The 22,554-nt window shown below is 43.2% G+C and overlaps 1 protein-coding gene across 1 annotated transcript in view; it reads left to right on the forward strand.

Moving 5' to 3' along the window:
• IPO7 (importin 7) overlaps positions 1-18,588 on the forward strand; it is a 52,964-nt gene extending 34,376 nt beyond the window's left edge. The window contains exons 16-25 of the mRNA XM_090032675.1: positions 93-221; positions 2,490-2,556; positions 2,638-2,763; positions 3,080-3,177; positions 8,951-9,046; positions 9,950-10,170; positions 10,263-10,468; positions 11,575-11,781; positions 13,482-13,598; positions 16,228-18,588. Of these exons, the coding sequence (XP_089888801.1) occupies positions 93-221; positions 2,490-2,556; positions 2,638-2,763; positions 3,080-3,177; positions 8,951-9,046; positions 9,950-10,170; positions 10,263-10,468; positions 11,575-11,781; positions 13,482-13,598; positions 16,228-16,325 (1,365 nt within the window). The 3' untranslated portion in view covers positions 16,326-18,588. The remainder of the gene's footprint in view (positions 1-92; positions 222-2,489; positions 2,557-2,637; positions 2,764-3,079; positions 3,178-8,950; positions 9,047-9,949; positions 10,171-10,262; positions 10,469-11,574; positions 11,782-13,481; positions 13,599-16,227) is intronic.
• The last annotated feature ends 3,966 nt before the right edge of the window (positions 18,589-22,554 follow it).

Below are 22,554 nucleotides of genomic sequence, written 5' to 3' on the forward strand. Positions count from 1 at the left end.
CTTGCATAATCATCCCTAGGCATATCCTTTAAAAAAAAAAAAAAAAAAGCTACTTAAGTGACGCATTTAACTGGTATTTCATTGTTCTTCAGGCAATGACATTTAATCAGGTAATTCAGACTGGACCAGATGAAGAAGGCAGTGATGACAAAGCAGTAACAGCAATGGGAATATTGAACACCATAGATACACTTCTCAGTGTAGTTGAAGATCACAAAGAGGTGAAGAAAAATTCTTTCTAAGCCATTAAATGCCTTGACACTGGATAGTACAGTAATTTGGTTAAAAAAAAAGTCAGTGTATAATGGTAAATCTTGATAATCTATACTGTTTCAGCCTGAACATCTTGGAAATGGCTGAAACACTTGTATACCCCTATACACACAGTTATTTTAAAACAATGCAAGGTGGGCTTTATGTGTCTAACATGGTTTATACAGTCACAGAGCATAACATGCTTTTCATTGAAAATGTGCTGTCCTGTAACATAATTCTTCTATATGTTACAGCAAATGGAGACTAACAACTAGAACTGGATGTCATTTCCTCAGTTTGTTTGTAGCAAATAAAAGAATTTTGCCAGCTGTGCTAGAAATGTCTGCCTTGATGTAATCAGTTCTTGGAGGAAAAATACATCTAATAGCACTTAACTTACAACAGTCTGCTGATTTCATTTTCTGCTTGCCACACAGCAGAATGTTAGAAGATCTGCATAAGGTCAAATCAGTGCACTAGGGTTTTATCTGTTTAGTTTGTCTTGCTAGATACTTCAGAAAAGGTAAATCTGCACTATTGAGATTTGCTAGTACAGCATTTGTGGTGTTTCTAGTCTGAGTATAATTTGTCCAACAGATACTCTTGCTATTTAAGGCCTTCCTTCATTTCTGATTTTTATTTTATTTTTTTTAAAAAAGAGGATGGAGAAATTACAAAGGGTACAAAGGTAGGCAACGAAAACAATTAAGGGGATTGGGAGGAAAGCTGGACATATTTAGCTTTCAGAGAAGGTGATTATGGTAGGGCACTAGCAGCTTTCACACATCTGATAGAAAAGGGACTGCAACCCCAACCTTGCCGCAAAGCGTAGGATGTAGAGCAGTGGCTATAAACTGTAGCAAAGTAGATTTAGATTAGAGTTCAGGAAAAACTTCCTTAATGTTAGAGTGGTAAGGTGGTAGAATAAACTGCCCAGGGAAGTTAAGGAATCACCTTCACTGAAGCAGCAAGAAGAGTATTGGACAGGGATAATAGAGTATTTTTACAGGGGGTTGGACCAAGTGGCTCTCAAGGTCCCTTCCAAACCTGTGATTAGTAGCATGGGCACTTGTGTGTGTGCAGGTGACTCAGTTTGGGTCCCTGCTCTTACTATCACCAGTCTCAGGGGACTGCCCTAACCATCAGACTGTTTTTGCAGTTGGCATAAATCATCTTGGCCTCTTGAAGGCTCAGATCAAGTGTTTAGTTGGGCTTAGTTGGCTAACATTGTATTTTGTGTAACCTAGTTGCGTTCCCCTCCTCACCCCCATCCCTCTTAGGTTAGTTCCTCACTTGGGCGATCTGTATTTCCCTGCTGGCTTTGTCATCTTTTTGGATTCACAGTTCTAAGCATCTACTGATAAAGTTCAATCTGTTCTTATCAGTTTATTCACTGGGGAAAGAGAGACTGACTCAGTAGCTTGGTGGTTGGGGCACACACTAGAGATAAGAGACAGAAATTGAAGTGTCTGGTCTGAATCGGGTAGATTCTTGAAATCTGAGTTCTGTGGGACAGGGATTTTTTTCCCAACTCAGTGGTTTTCTTTGCTGTTATATTAGATATGCAGATATTTTATACGAGTTGGGTCTAATATGTTAGCCCCATGGGTCAGATGAGGGGCCTGGGGCCTGTCCATGGGCTGGTTTGGACACTGCACTACCTCCACCTGGTCCAACCTGCTACGATCAGTCTCTGGGCTCTGTGCTGCCATCCCCTGGCTTTACATTTTGAGATCACGCCCCACACTGCATTATGTGTCCAATCTAGTGCACAGGGCCGTGGCCTGTGGGGCTCCCCACTGATCCATGAGGAGCCCTTACAGGATGGATGACATGGCACTGGGGGCCAGATCTGGCTTGCAGGCCAGGGGTTGAGCACCTCGGTATTAGTTTTATGAAGACTAAAATATTTTTCTGAAAAAAATTAAAAGAACAAGCCTTACAGCAAACATAAGTAAGAAACCTTGAAATATGTTTCCTCCAACACCCAAAGAGTAATGGTGTTCCACCAAAAAGGTTCTGTTAGAAAGACTGACATCATCAACTGTAAGTGTATAGCTGTAATGTATTTGGTGTTCTAATGCTAGGACTTCCTTTAAGATTTGTAATTTTGTGTCATCTTCTAAAAAAACAATTTACTTTAGATAAAACTTTCTAAAAGGATTTTGATTTTAAACTGTGTATTTAATCCCAATTTTGAAGTGTTTGGAATTAATTTAACCCTCTTTTTTCAGATTACCCAGCAGTTGGAAGGGATCTGTTTGCAAGTAATTGGAACAGTTTTACAGCAGCATGTTTTAGGTACCTGCACCTTTTTTTTTGGTCTTAATTGAAATCTATGTGATCAACATTCAATTTAACGAAGAATTCCTTATGTTTCAGAATTTTATGAGGAGATATTTTCCTTGGCTCACAGTCTGACCTGTCAGCAAGTCTCTGCACAGATGTGGCAGCTTTTGCCTCTTGTCTTTGAAGTCTTTCAGCAAGATGGCTTTGATTATTTTACTGGTAAGAAGCCTTGATTAAAAAATAAGGCCCAAGGATAGTGGGTTTCATAAATTTGATTCCAGATATAAAATGAAATGTGTCTTCATTTAAAGAATAGCCAAAGGACACTATATTTGCTATATGTTATTTTATTATGCTGGTGACGAAAGCTGTTTTATTTTAAGCTGTTTATAACTCCACTTTTCAGGTGATAGTCTAGTATGTTGGCCAACCTCTCTGTGTCTGACATCTTAAAAACAGACTGAAAGCTGTAAATAACAGCTAGTCATAGGAAAGATATGTTTAACAGCTAACTGACTGCTTTTGTTTAATACAGATATGATGCCTCTCTTGCACAACTATGTTACTGTTGACACAGGTACTCTTCTGTCTGACACAAAATATCTTGAAATGATCTACAGTATGTGCAAAAAGGTACGTAGGTCCCTGTGACCAACCGATGTGAAATGTATGCCTTCATACTAAATATAAGACATGCTTTATAGCAGGTATCACAGATGTGGCCTGCAGAGCTGTATCGTCTGGCCCACAGTGCTACTTGCTGCATGCAGCATGTGCTGGCCCCAGCCCACGTGGAGCCAGTATGGTGCAGGCTGCACAGAACCAGAGTTGGTAACATTTTGGGGGGAAAGTGGGGGCGCTGTTCTAAGGGATCTTAGTGCCAAGCATGGGCTGCCTCCAACCCAGCCCATTCCATAGAGTCACAGCTGCTGTAGCTTCTCCTATTGCAGGCCCTGCACCCAAAACACTTTGGAAGCCCAGCTCCCAGGTACACTAGCCTGAGGCTGTAGATTGCCAACTCCTGGTTTACACTGAAATGTCCATGGTATTCCCTCTTGGTTGGAAGTTTGAATTTCATCATGAAATACTTGTGTTTGCAAATTAGGTTGATTTTTATCAGTGTGTTCGCCTATAATTGAGTGGCATTGGTAAACATACTTTAGACTATTAGTTTGCTACCTAGCTGTTTGCATTCACTGCTTGAGATTCACTGTTAGGAGTATACGATTAGTCACCTAAATTGTATGGTAATTGCTGGTCTGATTAGACAACTGAACTCTTTTAAAAATGACTTTTCACAACTCTGCATAATTACCTTTCCATGGTTCAAGGTGTATTGGTTGTAGCCTTGTTGGTCTAAGGGCATAGGCAGACAATGTCATTTGGGTAAGTCTGATATCTTTTATTAGGGCAACTAAAATCTGAACTCATCTGCGGCTGAATATAAAGCTCACAAGAGAACTTACGAGAGAAAAGGGTTAACTCAGGGATGGGCAAAATATGGCCTGTAGGCCCGATTCAGCCCGCGAGGCCATTCTATCCGGCCCACGGGGCCCCTAAAAAATGTAGAAAATTAATATTTCTCTGCCCTTGGTTCCTGTCAAAAATGACAAGAACCAAGGACAGTAGGACCCAAGGGAAGCCCAGCAGGCTCCAACAACAGCGGGGCCCACCTGGCCCTGACCCCTTAGCCAGAAGCCCCAGATGGGGCTTCTGGCCTGGGAGCACATGGCTGCCCCGTGCTAGAACTGCAGGTAAGTTGGGGGGTGGCCCCAGGCAGGGAAGGAGCCTGGATGGGGTGGAGCAGCCCCTTCCTCACCCCATGGCTGGCGCCCAATGCTGCAGCTGCTTGCAGCCCACATGGGGCTGCCTGTGCCTGCTCCAGACAGCCCTGTGTGGGCTGCGAGTGGCTGCAGCAGGGAGCACCAGCCATGGGGCAGGCGAGAGGCTGCTTTTTTCCCCCGCACTCAGCTTTTCCCTGGGCTCCTTCCCTACACGGAGAAAAGCAGCCCCTCTCCTGCCCCATGGCTGGCACTCCCTGCTGCAGCCACTCACAGCCCACGCGGGGCTGTCCAGAGCAGGCACAGGGAACCTCATGCTGCAGCCGCTCGTAACCTGCCTGGGACTGCCTGTGCCTGCTCCAGACAGCCCTACGTGGGCTGCGAGCGCCTGCAGCAGGAAGTGCCAGCCATGGGGTGGGCGAGAGGCCACTTTTCCCTATGCTCAATGCCAGCTTCTTCCCTAACAGCAAGCAGGGGGTCACGGTTGAGCGCTGCTCCCTGCCTGTACTGTGGGGCTGTGGGGGGGACTGGGTGTGAGTGGTTGGGGAGCCAGTGGGAGCATGGGGTCAGTGCTAGCGGGGCCCAGAGCAGGGTGGCAAGAGCGCAGGGTCCCAGCTGGCAGGGGCTCTATGGAGCTGAGCCAGCTTCCCCCTCCCCTGCTGGTGCAGCCCAGCCCAGCTCCATGGATCACTGCCAGCCTGCACCCCGCTTCAGGCCCCACTGCTGCTAGCCCTGGGGCATTGGTCCCAAGATGGTGACCGGGGTGGGGCACCTGTCAAGGGGTGGGGCTACCCATGCGGCCCTTGACAGCCTGCTAAAACTGGTTAAGCAGCCCTCTGCCCAAAGTAATTGCCCGCCCCTGGGTTGACTGCTTTAGATGTTAGTTGGCCTGATAAAAGATTACCCAAAGAACTTTGTGCGATTGCTTATGCACTCACATATACCACTCTTCCACCCCACTCACATAATCATAAAGTTGGAGATGACCTAAAAGGTCATGAAGTCCAACTGCCAGCACTGATTTAAGATTTGTTGTTCCTAAACGCTCCCAAACAGATGCTTATCAAACTTCTTGAAAATCTTCAGTTAGGGCAATTCCACAACTTCCCTGGACAGTTTTTTCCACTGTCCTGTTTTTTACAGTTAGGACGCTTTTCCTGTGTTAAAATCTAAATTTGTTTTTCTCTATTTTAAACTCATTCTCTGCATAGTTCTGAAAATACAGTGCTCGAAACTGGACAGAATGCTCCAGATAAAATCTAAACAGTGCTGAGTGGATTGGTACTCTTGCCTCCCCTGACTTGAACACCTCGTTGCTGCTAATACAATTCAAAGATGCATTTTTTTTTTTTGTGATGGCATGTTTCAGAGTGTGATGCTAAGTATTGTGATCCATGATGGCACCCAAATCCTTCTAGATATTGCTACTGCCAGCGTATTGTATTTGTTTTTTTCGTCCTTTATACATAGTACATTACGTTTGCTTGTGTTGAATTTCATGTTGTTTATAGCCTAGTTCTCTAATTTTTCAGGTTCCCTTGGAATCTGTTCTATTCTTGCATCTGAGTCCTTAGTAAAAAAATAAAGTGAAATGCTGAATTTAGAACAGACCCCCATTTGAATCTAACTTGAGACTTCTTGCCAGTCTGACATTGATCTGTTAAAAATTACTCTTTGCTTGAGGTTATTCAGCCTGTTATGAACCCACCTAATGGTAATTTTCTCTAGTATACAGTTTTCCAGTTTGTGAGAAAATACAAATACTATTTTTACTCCAGGTCTCTTGGCAGAAGGATATTTCATAGTTTCTAGGGTCGGAAGGGACTTGAACAGATCATCTAGTCCGACCCCCTGCCATGGCAAGAAAGAGTACTGGGGTCAAATGACCCCAGCAAGGTGTTCATCTAACCTCCTCTTAAAACCCCCCAGGGTAGGAGCCTGCACCACATCCCTTGGAAGTTGGTTCCAGGCCCTAGCCGCCCTGACTGTGAAATAGTGCCTCCTGATGTCTAACCTAAACCTACCCTCTGCTAGCTTGTGACCGTTATTCCTGGTCACTCCTGGCGGTGCTCGGGGAAACAGTGACTTCCCCAATGCCTGCTGATCCCCCCTGACTAGTTTATAACAGGCCACAAGATCCCCCTTCAGCCTTCTCTTTTGGAGGCTGAACAGGTTCAGGTCCCGCAGCCTCTCCTCATGGAGGCTGCCTTGTTGTCCCCTGACCATACGAGTGGCCATCCTCTGGACCCTCTCCATGCTGTCCACATCCCTCTTGAAGCGTGGCGCCCAGAACTGGACGCAGTACTCCAGCTGTAGCCTGACCAGTGCTGCATAGAGGGGGAGGATCACCTCTTTGGACCTGCTCGAGATGCATCTGTGGATGCATGACAAGGTGCGGTTGGCCTTCCTAACTGCCTCCCCACACTGCCGGCCCATGTGCATCTTGGAGTCAATGATGACCCCCCAGATCCCTTTCCACCTCCGTGCTGACAAGAGGGGAGTTCCCCAACCTGTAGGTGTGGTGCCGGTTGTTCCTCCCCAGGTGCATCACCTTGCACTTGTCTGTGTTGAAATCCATCCTATTCTCATACGCCCACCCTTGTAACCTGTCTAGGTTTGATTGTATCCTGTTGCTTCCTTCTAGTGTGCCCACGTCCCCCCACATCTTAGTGTCATCAGCAAATTTGAACAGGGTGCTTTTTACCCCCTCGTCCAAATCACTGATGAAGATGTTGAACAGTGCGGGCCCGAGGACCGAGCCCTGCGGAACCCCACTGCCCACGCCCTTCCAGGTTGAGAAGGACCCATCCACTACCACCCTCTGGGTGCGGCCCTCCAGCCAGTTGGCGACCCATTTGACTGTGTGGGTGTCTACGCCACAGCCCTCCAGTTTCTTAATGAGAACGGGGTGAGAGACAGTGTCAAAAGCCTTCCGGAAGTCCAGGAAGACTATGTCCACTGCTACCCCTGCATCTAATGATCTGGTGATCTGATCGTAAAAGGCCACCAGGTTGGTCTGACAGGACCTGCCACTGATGAACCCGTGTTGGTTGCCCCTAAGCATGCAGTCCCCTGCTAGACCCTCCTGGATGTGTGCCAGAATAATTTTCTCAAACAGTTTGTCTAGGATCGAGGTAAGACTAACTGGCCTATAATTTCCCGGGTCCTCCCTCCTCCCTTTTTTGAAGATGGGAACCACATTGGCCCTCTTCCAGTCCTCCGGTACCTCTCCAGAGCACCACGAGTGCTCGTAAAGCCGTGCCAGGGGACTTGCAATGACCTGGGCCAGTTCCTTTAGAACTCTAGGGTGGAGATCATCTGGACCGGCTGACTTGAATACGTCCAGCCCCTCCAGAAGCTCCTTAACTAAATCCTCACTAATGTTAGGAGAGGGTGGCGCCATAAAGATTGAAGTGCCATCCTGCCCTGCCTTCTGCCTGACTTCAGACTAGCAGTTAAACTTTTTCGCTCTCAAGTTCTCTTGTGAGCTTTATATTCAGCCCAAGATGAGTTCAGATGCAACCTATTGGCTTTTCTTTGCTTATCAGTCTCCAGTTGTGATCTTAAACTTTGCTTTTTTTCTTTTTTTATTTATGCATTTTCTGTGATGGGAGTTGGTTTTAATGGCATTTTAATGAGGTCGGCACAGTTTCATAGTTGGCAGGGTTGGAAGGGATGTGCGGAGATCGTCAAGTTTAACCCCCTGCCATGGCAGAAAAGAGTACTGGGGTCAAACTACCCCAGCAAAGTGTACATCTAGTCTCCTCTTAAAGACCCCCAGGGTAGGAGCCAGCACCACTTCTCTTGGAAGCTGGTTCCAGATCCTAGCCTGACGGTGAAATAGCGCCTCCTGATGTCTAGTCTGAATCTACCCTCTGCCAGCTTGTGACCGTTGTTCCTAGTCACTCCTAGTAATGCTCGGGGGAACAGGGACTCCCCCAGTGCCTGCTGGTCTCTTCTGACTAGTTTGTAACAGGCCACTAGATGCCCCCTCAGCCTTCTCTTGTGGAGGCTGAACAGGTTCATGTCCCTTAGCCTCCCCTCGTAGGGCCTGCCCTGTTGCCCCCTGATCATGTGAGTGGCCCTCCTCTGGACCGTCTCCATGTTGTCCACATCCCTCTTGAAGTGCGGCGCCCAGAACTGGACGCAGTACTCCAGCTGCAGCCTGACCAGTGTCACATAGAGTGGGAGGATCACCTTGGACCTGTTCGAGATGCATCTGTGGATGCATGACAAGGTATGGTTGGCCTTCCTGACCGCGTCCCCACATTGCTGGCCCATGTTCATTTTGGCATCAGTAATGATTCCAAGATCCTTTTCTGCCTCTGCTAAGAAGGGAGTTCCCCAGCCTGTAGGTATACTGCTGGTTCTTCCTCCCCAGGTGCAGCACCTTGCACTTGTCTGTGTTGAAACACATCCTGTTCTCATCCACCCGCCCCTGTAACCTGTCTAGGTCCAATTGTAGCCTATTCCTCCCTTCTAGCGTGCCCACGTTCCCCCACATCTTAGTGTCTGTGACCACATCTTAGTGTTGTCTTGATTGTTGATTGATCTGTTGAAGCATGAGTATAGAAAACACCTTTTTCCTTCTTGCATAGAGTCTACAATAGTCTAATATTTTTCAGGTTCTTACAGGAGTTGCAGGAGAAGATGCAGAATGTCATGCGGCAAAGCTGTTAGAAGTAATCATTCTACAGTGTAAAGGGCGTGGCATTGATCAGGTTAGTAATAACCAGCTGCTTGATGTCTTCAAAGTTTTGTGATTAAAAAGTCATCATTCTGTAACGTGATTTGGTTAAATATTTTTCCACATGAGACACCCTATCACTTTAGCAAAACTAGGGCGCTTCTGAGATCTTACACTGCAAACGTAGTGTTATGAAGCAGTTTTTGCCTCCTCTGATAGGGTTGAAAAAATGCATGCTATATACTCAGTCTCCAGCAGTGCAGATACTGCATATTCTACAGCATTTTCATAAGTGTGGGAATATAGTTTTAGGAAGAGCGTAGATCTTTTTAGCTGCTGAATTGTATGTTCTAAATTTAAATCTTGTGCACATGGAGAAGGGTCAAATACTAAACCAGAATGAAGAGTGAGATTGAAGCCACTGGATTCCTGAGTTGAACTGGCAGCTTCTTTTTTCCAGAGTTATCAATGTTAAAACTATTTGCAATAGTTTTACTAGCACACACATTGTACTGGAGTTATTAGTATTAAAAGTATAAAGCAGAATTACTTAATTATTAGGCACTTCCATTTAGCTATATAGTAGTAGCAATAATAAATGTAGTTTGTGTACCATGGATAACGTTACAGGCCTAACTACTGCATATAGTGTGGCTCAGCTTTTTATCATTTGTATTACGGAATCGGTGCTGGTTTATCTTCTACCATCAACTTAAGGTTTGATATGCCTGTATTTTTTCTTGTTATGCTTCCTCTGCATATCTAAATCAGGTAGGTATAGCTCAGATATGTAATAACTTGCATATCCAGAGTCATGCACCATCGTATAAGCAAATACAGAAATTTCCAACTACCTTGTGCTTCTAAACCCGGTGGTGGGAGGTTATGGCTCTTGAGACATTGAAACATCAAACTGTAATGGTTCTTTATCTTCTAGTGTATACCATCGTTTGTGGAAGCTGCTCTGGAAAGACTGACCAGAGAAGTAAAAACAAGTGAACTGAGAACAATGTGCCTCCAGGTTGCCATTGCTGCTTTGTATTACAGTCCTCATCTACTATTAAATACCTTGGAAAATCTTCGTTTTCCCAATAACGTGGAGCCGGTCACAAATCACTTCATTACACAGTGGCTTAATGATGTAGACTGTTTCTTAGGGTAAGTTTGGATAGTGCAGCAGCTCTCTTTGAAAAAAAAAATCCTGGAAATTGAATATATATTAAATGTGTGGCTCTTTTGTTGTATTTTAGACTTCATGATAGAAAGATGTGCGTACTGGGCTTGTGTGCTCTTATTGATCTGGAACAAATACCACCAGTTTTAAATCAAGTTGTGGGGCAAATCCTGCCAGCTTTTATCCTTTTATTTAATGGACTGAAAAGAGCATATGCTTGCCATGCAGAGCACGAAAATGACAGTGATGATGATGATGAAGCTGAAGATGATGACGAAACAGGTAAGGGAACTGAAACGATACTGATAAGTGGCATTTTTCCATAGACTCTGTATGCAGTCATCTGAACTGTGGGACATTCTGTTCCTTATTTCTGGAGTTTGGGGGCACCCATTTCCTTTCTTCAGAATGCTTTACTTCCAGGCATAAAGTTTGTGAAGAAGTTTTGAAGACTATTTCACCCTTCTGGGTACAGCCACCAATTTTTCCCCCTGATTTTTGTAAAAAGTAGGAATGTTTTTTAAGCATGGAGATTGTTAGGATTCTTCTTTCTGGGGTCTCTTTCAGCCTACTGCATTGGGATATCCCTTGCTTTTCAGAAGGGGGATAATTTATTTTCTTCTCTTTTCTCCCCATCATTCTAATCTGTCTGTCACTTTTTAAGTCCTTTTGTGGTTTTGTGTACCTACATATCTTCGCTGCCACCCTTCTCCACCCCCTCTCAATGTTCTTCATACTCTTTTTCACGTAGCTGTTTCTTCCTTCTCTGTTTGCTTTCACCTTTTTTGCCTTTGTTACAGGAAAAAAAAGTTCACCACTACTCATGTACCATGAGTCCACACTGTCTTTCATGGCTTGGACCCACTTTTTTTTCCATTCTGTTGCTGACTTGTTTGTTACCTGTCTTACTGTTAGACTTCTTTTTGAACAAAATTATTAGATCATCAGAAGATAAAGTGCATGGCATTACAAATTGTATCTCTCAACTCTTCTACCGTTGTCCCCTCATTTTTCCTTGTCATCTTTATTTGTCTAATTTAGTTTCTAAATTTCTTGTGGGGGAAGGGGGAGGAAGGGTTGCAGAGTGGTAGAAAGATCTTGCTTAAATTCCTGAAAAGTGCTATATGCACTAAGTCCTCAAAATTTCCCATATGAACATTTTATTAGCTAGGTTCTTGGAGCAGGAATACATGTCTTTCTTACTGCTCAGGCCTATAGGAGAGGCAAACTGGAGGGGAGCAGATTCCTGTCAGTCTGAAAAAGTGTTATTGATTCCATTGCTGAATTGTATAATGCATCTTGCTTAAGCTGCATTTTTATTTTGAAGATAAAAATCTAATTATTTCATTATTTATAAAGAATCCTTTTCTGTGACATTTACTTTACAGAAGAATTAGGGAGTGATGAAGATGATATTGATGAAGATGGACAAGAATACCTAGAGATTCTGGCAAAACAGGCAGGAGAAGATGGAGATGATGAGGACTGGGAAGAAGATGATGCAGAAGAAACTGCATTGGAAGGCTACTCTACAATTATTGATGATGAAGACAACCCTGTTGATGAATATCAAATATTTAAATCAATTTTTCAAAGTATGAATGATTGCTTTTTGTTGTCTGTGGTGGGGAGGAGACAATTTTTGTGTTTTTAACTTTAGTATTTAATGAAAGATTTATTTTTGTTTCCTCCACTATGTTTTTAAAACGTAGTTTGTTCTTTAGAGAATTAGTAAGAGTAGGGTAAGGAGCACTGAACGTATTTCCACAAGGGATGGTTAATATTTCTGAGGCATTTCCCATTGTTTTTAGGATGGTTTTTAAGGTCATGCTAAAGTTGACATCTCCAAAAACTTAGGAGTCCCCTTGTGCGGGTACTGGCTTGGGTCTGCTGTTTCCTTGCCTGGTGTCTAAGAATGCCCCCTGAAGCATGGGCAACTGGTGCCCCTGAGTCTGGGGGGCACCCGCAGAAGCCAGCAGGGATGGGGCTGGTGAGCACCCGCAGAAGCCAGCAGGGATGGGGCTGGTGAGCACCCACAGAAGCCACTGCCGGCAGCGGGGATGGCTCTGTCAGGGGTGACATGTTCCCCTCCCCACTACTGGCCTGTGCCCTGAAGTCAGTCTAGGTATGGCTGCTAGAGCAATGGAGAAACCTTGGCTCTTTCCACCCTGAGACCCTGGCCTTTTGATTCCTGACCCTACCTGTGTCTGTGGCTTAGACTCAGAGCTGACTTCCTGTTCAGCTCCTAGAGAGCAAAATTTTTCTTGTTGAGGAACAAGTGCAACCTAAGTTCCAAGTAGCAAAACAGACAGCTTCTCTTTAATAAAGATTTGCACTGGGGCAAAGGCCAAAGAACAGACCCCTTCAAAGGGTTAAGCAGTGCCTTTGTCCCTCATTCTAGCCTGTACAGCCCTGAGCACCCCTGAGCTAACTCAGCTCATCTCTTTCTGGTCTTCCCAGCTCCTGAGATCCAGCACTGCTCAGCTGGTCTCCTCCAGACTAGACACCGGCCAAACACTGACCTTTGTTCATCCTGTTCATTGTCTTGATAATCTCTGTGATGATTATCCCATTGATGCCTCCAAGGCATTTGCCCCATGGAGAAGTACCAAACCCATCTGAAGCATCAACAAGGCTATTCAAGTTGTCTTGATGCTGAAGATCCTTCTAGTCCAGCATTTCTCAACCCATGCATTGTGACACAAAAGTGGGTTGCAAGAATATATGAAAGGATTGCAAACAAACTTTAAAAAATTCAACAAACTTTAAAAATGGATTCTCCTTTAAAGGAGAAAAATGTGGAAAACCATTGCTTTTCCCTTGCAGGCTGTCAAAGTTCCAGCCTACAAGGGGCTGCTTGGGATCCCCCATGCTCCCCGCTCCTCCCCCCCCTCCCCCCCCCCCCCCCCAAAAAAAATAAAAAATTCATCCCTTGCCCCACACACTGGGGAGCTGGGGAGTGAGGGGCACTGGGTTGAGACTAGTAATGAATGTTTACAAATGGTTCTTGGTATAAAAATGTTGAGAACCACTGCTTTAGTCTTGTCCTGCATGTAGGCAGCTCTGGGACTTACCACTTCCTTCCCTGAGACAGACTAATTATGGAAACTGAGGTGGACAATGTTATAACAGCACGGACACATTAAAAACAGAAATACTACAATAAAACCCTCAAAGCATCACACATTGTTGCTTTTATTCCCTCCAAGTCCAACATTTGGCTTAGAAGTGTGAGAGATCAAATTCTTAATGAGAGCCTATTTTAATGAAGTTAATTCTGCTTTTTTCTTCATAGCAATTCAGAATCGTAACCCAGCGTGGTACCAAGCTTTGACACAAGGTCTTAATGAAGAGCAAAGAAAACAATTACAAGACATAGCAACTCTGGCAGATCAGAGGCGAGCAGCTCATGGTACCTTTTTGTTTTTATATCATTAATTACATTTTATGGTTTAAGTGTTCACTTACTTGGTGCTGCACATAAAAAGCAGGTTTTGTGTTTCTCTCCCCCAGAAACTCTGCATGTTAATCAGACAGACAGAGGTGAGGGTGACTAGTTTGTATTTTGAATAAATCTAGCATTAATTTTCCTTTTGACAAGGTAACATCAAGAAGCCGTAAATTATTTACTAAATCGAGACTTCTTCTCTTGAAATACATGTGCAGTTCAGACTTGCTGTTGTGACCCCAGGACGTGGCTGCAACTTCTTTATTTTCTTGCTTGTTAACCTGCTTTGGGCAAAGCTAACTGGCACATCAAAGCTGTCATAGTAGTCCTAACTTTATTAGCTGGCTGGACGAAAGGGACAGCTGTGTGCAAAATTTTCATGGCTTTGCACCTTCAGCAAGAACCACCTGCCAAGTTCCTTCTGTTTTTTCCTCCTTTATCAGGGCAGAGCAGGTCAAACAGACCAACTTGGAGTACAGAAAGAACTCCAAGTACAAGGAACCTCAGGAGTTACAGAAGCAAAGCCCGGCTACCACTGGTCTTGCCTACTGAATCCTTCGTCTGGGGGACAGGTTTCAGTTTGGGCCCATGCATCCCACTCGTTCACTATATGAACAAAGACTCTTCTAGTCAACTCTGCATGTGTAAATCTTTTTCATGAATTAGGACTTTGGAATGTTGCCTCTGTTCAGGGTGATCTACCTAGATGGCTTGTCACCAAGCCGACTTCCAACACACCTTGCTAGAAGAAGTTAGAATGCAGTCATCCCTGCTGGTCAAGTACTGCACAGGAACAGCCATAAATGAGCAGATTTCAGGCTTCATAGGCCCTGTCGTAAGGGTCCATGGAATGGATAAGATTCTAGCCATAAGTCTTTTCTTATTGCTTTGTGTCCTGGGCCAGATCTGGATTGTGGGGCTCTTTGTGGTCTGGTTTTGGACCGGGGTACAAGGAAGCTGCTGCAGTGGGAGCAGCTCTGGTCTGGGACACAGGGAAGCTGCTGTGGCAGCAGTGGCTCCAGTTTCTGCCATTTTTCTTAGTTCAGAGCTGCCACTGCTGCCACCATGTGTTCCATGCCCAAGATGGAGCTGCTGCTGCCGTGTGCCCCCTGCCATAGCAGTAGCTCCAGCTTCAGTATGAGGCATATAACTGGCTGCTGACTAAGGAGGTAGGGCTGTGGCAGTGGCAACCAGCAAAGGTGTCAATCCTCACTTGCCCTCTTGCTGCCAGTAACTATTCTGTGGCAGGCCACTCCTCTGCCCCATGCCAGTAGTCCAGTGCGCCAGACAGGGTGGCTTCATGGGCTGTATGGTTGACACCCCTGGTCTAACCCAAAGGGCCATGGGCAAGCCATATAACCCCACAGATAAGTTCAGCCTGGCTTTGGTACTTGCAGGAAGACACACACAATTCAGATACCTCAGACTCGGAGATTTCCTTTCTGAAAATGGTATGTTTGGGCAGTAGGTGTTAAACATTTGAGTCAGAGTCATTGTCTCCCCCTGGACTACTGTAACACTCAAATTGAAGTAGAAGTAGAGCTGTATGCTACCCTTTGCACTGTACCAGGCAGCTTTTAATTTGTACATACGCTGTATGTTGCAAAAGCTGCTGCATCCTATATTGATCTTTAAAGTACATGAAAATGTGCAGTTGGTAAACATGCTCCATTCAGGCAAAACAGTTGGTTCTTTTAGTGAGGGTAGAGATGGAGATATGGATGTGGACTCTTAAGTGGTAGAATGGGAACTGATGTTCAGAATGTAGGTGGGATGTTAACTAATCAAAGTGCTTCTTGTCTTTGTAGCAGAGGCATAACTGTCAGGGTTTACGCCCTCAATAGTGGCAGCAGCTGGGCCAGCAGCAACAGCAGCTGATGTTCTTGCACCTCTAACACTGCCAGGGCTCATGCCTTGGTCACCCATTCTTTGTTACTCTGCTGTTCTGTAGCATTCATTGGACTATGCAGCCTAGCAACCTCAAGATAACTCTTTTTATAAGAGACTTCAGTGTATCTGTGTGCTCATTCTTATTTCGCAGAGAATGGCGTTTCTGTCTTCTCATTATTTTCTTTAATATTTGCAGTCATATTGTTGAATCTCAGCAGGAACATCATTGTATTAAAATTTAAATTAGTGACTTGACTGCTGTCCCTAGAGAGAACTTATTAAGTGTAAAGTTCATTACTCTAACTACTTTAAGTTCAGTAGAAATCTGTTTCAATAGACTAAATTTCAGTTAAATTTGAGTCCTTCTGTAATATGAAATTCTGGAAATACTTCATTTATAAAATGTAAATTTTGAGATTTAGTATTTTTGATTTTCTTTATAATCATAATAAAACTGGCCAAGGTTTTCAAAAATGGTTGTTACATTTTTAGGTGTCCAACTTGAGAAACCTTCAAGAAACCTGATTTTTTTTTCAGCAGGTTGGATGCTCAGTACTTTCTGAAAACTAGGTGCTCCTTATTTTGTCTTTTTTCATGTGTGCAAAGTTAAAACCAGAAAGTGGTAGCCAGTCATCAAAAGGGAGTTGGTCTGTACTAAATAGTTGCATCTTGTAGATGTTCACTCAAGTATTTTGTTTTTCAGAATCCAAAATGATTGAAAAGCATGGAGGATACAAATTCAATGCTCCAGTTGTGCCAACTTCATTCAATTTTGGAGGCCCAGCGCCAGGAATGAATTGAGTTATCACTTCTTTTCCTGCTACTGTGTGATTGTAGTGAAGAGCTTGTGTTCCTCCCAATAGTGGTTCCAGAACTGGTTCATGTTATCTACAGCTCACTCTAAACTAATTGATAAATAGATTGGACAAAAACCCCAGGAAGTGGGGCATGATCATGCAACCTAATACTGGAAAGCAAACCAGAGGTTTTCTGAAGATAGGAAGAACTTGACTTTAAAGCTTCAAATGACACACTTTGGAAATCTGAAATCAAGAGGGGATGTCATGATGGCAGCTTTTCTTTTTCTGAGGAAAAAATAGGCATGGGCTGCAGGACTACTTAAAATGTCTCATTTACAGTACAAACCGGAAGGCCGACTTAATTTTTACACCTGTGGCAGTATGAGTATTTGCCCAATTTCTTTCCCTTACTCTCCTTCCTGTTGGATGTCTATTCTTTTAATGTAAATAAGATAAGGTAATCAAATAGCCTTACTTAATCTTCATCATTTCCATTTATCAAGATTGTTCATATGTAGAATATTGGACACTTAATGTAGCACTACATAACTGATAAATCTGTAAATGAATTAGCACTTTCATATTGAAACAAGCCTGCTAGCCTATGTAAAAAATAGCAAAATGTTTGCTGTTTATTAAAAAAAAAAAAAAAAAAAGGGATGTAATGGGGAAAATAATTTCAAGATATTAATTTAAAATGAACTAGCAGTTTTGTACCTGGTGACTTTGTGGTGCAGTCACCTCTGGTTGTGACTTGAATTCGGTTATGTAAAAAAGGGGTTAGTGATATTTCATTGCTGCTAAAAAAAAAAAAAAAAAAAAAATGGCAACACCCTCTGTGTCTTTTGTTTTTCTTAAAGCTTTTAATGTACGAGTGGAAATTTGGATACGAAAATTTAATGTAAGCACGGAGAAAAAATTACCTTCTCTGACGCGTGTACATTGGACATTAAGTTCTGCTCTTAAAGAGTTGATTGAAGCGTGTGGATGAAACATCTATATATGCAACAAAAACTTAATTCGGCTAACCTGGGTTTGATCTATAATTGCAGTTTTTCCTAATTTTGCAAAATAATTTGTCCTGACTTTTTTTTCAGCACCTAGTAGTGGTTTTAACCATTACACTTCCTTCCCCCTGTTTTTGCACTCCCAGCATTAGTGTGTGCTTTTGTTTGCCTGATCTAGACAGGACATTGGAAGCTTCAACAATCTTTCATTCTTGAAGCCACCATTTTTTGTCCTTTCAGTTGTTTATAGTACCTAGTATTTTAGCTAGAAAGGCAAAATACAGCTCCCTCTGGGACCACTATCAAAACCACTGAATGAAGAAGCCAGCAGCAAGAGGCTGTGAATGGGTTGGGTTAGATCCCCTTTTTTCTTCTGAAAATCTAAATTCATAGTTTCTTGATCTTGCCTTGAGATCGTGTCAAATCTTTTAAATCAAATGTTTTTTTCTTTTGGCTGTTTTTATATTAACTGTCACCTGCTGTTACAACCAATATTAAACAAGCTACCTTAATTTAAATGTAAGCCTCCAAAATTTAAATGCAGGTTAAAAAAGGAGTTTATATCTGTAAAAATTAAACTGAAATGCACATATATATATTATGATATTCAAATGCAGTCTTCAGAAAATCGGTTTGTGTGGTGTGTTTTTTTTGCATCAACAGATTAGCAGGTATCTAGAGTTTGGGGTTTCCCTCAGTTGACCAATAATAGCCTCTACCTTTCACTTGTTGCACAACCATTAGGGCTACTTCAAACAAGGATAATGGGTTTTTCACTCACTCCTTCATTTTGGTGTCTCCATGCACAAAAATACCATACCATGTGCACAGAATTCTAAGGCGACAAACTAATGCAAGCCTGTGATGCTTTGTTGCCCTAATATGAATCTTTGGACATAGTTGTAAGCAATTTATAGATTTGAAGGAGTAAGAAAACGGCACCTGGTGTAGAAGAGCCTACTGATAGTCTTGAGTATGGATAATCCTTGAAAGAACTGATATAAGAACCCTTCTATCACTTGCTGATTACAGGGTTGGTTGGTAAAGTACATGTAATTAAACTGTTCTGAAAATGTGTACTTATTGCAAGCCTCAATGTCCTAATATCTAGGTGGGACTCTCAACCAGGTTATACTTTTGTGGGAAGAGGCGATGGACATGATTATAGCATTTACTTTCCTGTGCATTCCTGAAACTTGAACAACTCCCTAATTTAACATGTTAAAAAAGATTAAACATTTTATTTCTGAACTTCCACTTGTGGGGCAATTATTTATCTAGTAGTGCTTCCCAGGGATTTAAAAACAATTTTTTCCCAGTATAAAACATAAAAAAATTTAAAATTGCTTATGGCTAAGTGGGAATAACGGTGATGGGGAAAAGATCTTGTATACCTGAAGGAATCAAAGGAAAGCTAATGACTGAAGCTTGTTCTTTGGTCATTTATGGTTTGAATGGTAACATCTGTCAAGTCAGGTCAGTGGAAAATTTTTATATCTGTATGAGATAATACAGTCTTGATTCAAGAATGCTCTCATATCACAATACATAGCAAGGACATTCCTTTATAGAATGGAAATGAAATATACTTTATTCTGGCAGGTAAATTTATGTACACTTCAAAGGAATGCCTTTCTATTTAGATCACCTAACAAGCAATTTCCAGCTCTTAAGTTGTCAAACAGTCTGATTTAAAGCTGACCCTTTTTCCTTAGAGACCCCTCACTCATTTGAAGTTAATAGCTCTCTAAGGTAAGAGTTGTGAAATGTAAAGACTTTTTTCAGTATTGAAATTTTACTGGACATTAATATATCTAAATTAAATCTTTATTTATATCATTTCATCTCACTGTAGTTCCAAATACGTGCTGCATCTTAAAACATCCTGGAATCTTAGTCTAGCTACATAGCTTTTTAATAAGGTTTCTATTTTATCTCACTATAATATTTTTCAACCAGACCTTTTCAGAAGCAAAGCCAAATTTATATAAAAAACTGCTTAACCCATGTTACAAAAGGAGAAGTTATGCTATGCTGATTGCTAAGATACAGGCCCCTAACAATTCTTGACAATATAGGTTTAACACCTGCTGCTGCCCTAAATATTTTACCATAGGAAAAATTTTAATTGACTGGTTTGGAAACCATCTTACACTTTGGCATGTCTACACATGACACTTTAATGCAATTTAGCCTAAATGAATGCAGATTAAGGGTGCACATATACACATGCGCACCTTTAATGCATATTAAAAACAGCAAATTTTAGGCTATTTGCACCTAAACTTGATATCTGCATTTGATGCAGGTAACAAATTTAGGACAAATAGTTAAAGAGCATTAATGAACAAGTAGACTTTTTAAAGCGAATTAATGCTGCGTGTGTTGACTGGCTTGGGCACTAACTTTAGTCCCAAATCCATCCACACACAGCATTAATGCGCTTTAATGCATGCTCTTGTAGACAGCTGCCTAAACCCACTTAATGCACATTAAGATAAGATTCATTACATTTAGGCGCACTTACATGCACATGTAGGCATGCCCATAGTTCTGTATTAAATCCAGCACAGTGGCCAGGAGTTATAATTCATGGATAAATGGCTTGTCTAGTTGGATGAAGGCATAGTTTTATCCCAGTATTAGATGCTTTGGAGGCAAGTGGAAAACAACTTCACTGGACAGTTATGGAATATCCTGTTCATAGAGGAATTTTGTGTCAATTCCCAGCTCTTACTAATTTGCCTTGCATCTAAAGCATGAGGTTTTATATCACGCAAATCAAATAAAAGAATGTCCTATAAACTAATATTCTGTAGCAGTAACACTGTGTAAAGTGTATTTTCTGAATCTTATTCAGTGCTTTTTCCATGGTAGCTGGTGGTAGGAAGACATTCTTCAGGATAAAACTACAGGATAACATGGATAAAATAGAAATGACAGACATTTCAATATGCCAATGTTCTTGCCCTGTAAACAGGAGTTTGATTAATCTTCCATAAACCATTGTAATATGCATACTTCTAGCCAGGCCCCTCTAAAAATTTTCAGTCTTTCATCCTTCCTCATACAGTTTCTTCATGTCTTTAGATTTCATTCCCTGTTTGAACACTTATGTTCTTCCAAGAGAGGTTGCTCAGAACTGAACAGTGTAGGAAATAATGGCATATGATTAATCTGTACTTTGACCACTAGAAGATGGCACAAGTGACACCTTCCAAAACAACTCTACAAAAACAGTTGCTGTTCTTAAATATTTGGTTATCTGCAGTTGGACTAATCTTCAGTAATACAGATCTTTTTAATGAAATCCAAAACTTTCCAGCCCTCTAAAAGATCAGCAGAGTCCAGCAGCTTAATCTTGTAGGTAGATTACTGAGTCACTTCAGGAGAAAATGGGCATATTTTCTGAGGCATCTTCAAAAGATGCTTCAGGTTTTGAGATATGATCCTTTGCACTTCTTCCATGAAGGAGCCTATTATCTTTCAGATAGCCCAGAGAAGGGAGGTGATATTCTTGAACAGGCCAACCTGTGGCATGGGGGCCACAAGAGGGAGAAGTGTGTGTGGGCAGGGAGCATAATCTGAGCAGCAGACTGGGTATGGAAAAGGGCACTTGAGGACTGTGTGAGGCTAATGCAGGGGTAGGCAAAATGGCAGATTTGGCAGGCAGCTGGATTCCATTTCCCAGCAGCCCCAGCCCGGGTTGCTGAGGCCAGTTTCCATGGAGACCCCAGCAGCAGCAGTGCCATGACAGCAAGGGGCTAGGGTTCCCACAAACTGGCCACAGCAGTGGTGGTAGGGCATGCAGCTGTCAGGGAATGGTGATAGCCTGGTCCAGAGCCGGGATTCACTGCCTGCCCACCCCTGTCCAGGGCATGCAGGCAGCGAATTGCAGCTCTGCCACACTGTCACTGCTGCAACTCCCCACTCTGCCACATGCCCTCCCAGTGCTGCTGGGGCTGGTCTCCATGGATACCCTGGCCTGCACTGTCACATGCCACTGGTGCCAGGGTCTCCATGGAAACCAGCCACAGTGATGCTGCTGGGAAATGGAGTCTGCTGCAGGCCCAATCATGCCCAGAGGCTGGACTTTGCCTGCCTCCGGGCTAACTGGCGGCATGCCTGCCACCACTTTCTAGAAGACTGGAAGTGCACAAAAAAAGCATTTGTCTTAATAGATACAGGAAAATTAAATCGTCCAATATTGCTACTTGAAAAGATAATTGTTTAATGATGTGCTCAGTTAATTTGTAAACAGTAAGAAGCTAACAAGGTGATACATAACAATTGATACGGATTTGTTAAGGTCAAAATGTCTAACCCACTTCTTTTCCTTCTGTAAAGAGGTAATTGGTCTTGTGGATGGGAGGGAACAGTGGATGTGATATACCTTGACCTTTAAGACCTAAACTACAATTGGTTGCTGCTTAAGCTCTACTATTTCGTATTAAAAAAGATTTGATTAGTAATCAAAGTTAACTGGAAACATGAAAAGAAGTAACAGCTCAGGCTGCAACAAATGAGAGACGTCAAATAGGCAGTTGGGGTGCTGACAGATATTGGTGACTTGTAGGGGATGCATGCCAGATGCATGTGCACCCCCTGTAAAAAGGTGCTGCCGACACTGCAGGCAGTGCCTGTGGGTGGTTGCTGCTCACCACTGTTGGTGGCATCTGTGGCTGGTCTGCGATTGCTGCTGGCTGCCACCAATGCTGCCAGCAGCATCTCTAGGTGGTTGCTGACTGCTGGTCAGTGCTCACTGCCTCTTTCCCGCCCTGCCAACAACACTGTGGCCATCTGCAGGAACTCCATTTGCCACTGCCATGCTCCCACCACCAACACTATCACCTCATGCAGGAGCTCACCGCCCCCCTCCCCCATGGGCATGCAGCGTTCATGACAGACATGCAGCTTCCTGGTCCAACTCATGGCACTTCACAGGAAATACCGTGAGTTCTATCAGCCCTTCCTATCCACAGATGTTCACTGTTGAATCAGGTGTGTAATTGAACACCTTTAGCAGGTGATCCAGGAGAGGCTGTGTCTGTATTCTGTCCCCTAGTCCTGCCCCCTCTCCAAGCTCCCATGCTGTCAGGATGGGAGGAAGGGAAAGCAGGGGATGGAGTTCCTTTTGGGATTGCCCCAGCCACCCTGGAGTAAGAGGTGGATTGGGGGGCTCCAATCCACCTGCCCCACCCTCCAGCTCTGGCTGAGGAACCC

Source organism: Crocodylus siamensis, chromosome 2 (assembly GCF_052110815.1).
Source record: "Crocodylus siamensis isolate JL-2025a chromosome 2, ASM5211081v1, whole genome shotgun sequence".
NCBI lineage: Eukaryota > Metazoa > Chordata > Crocodylia > Crocodylidae > Crocodylus > Crocodylus siamensis.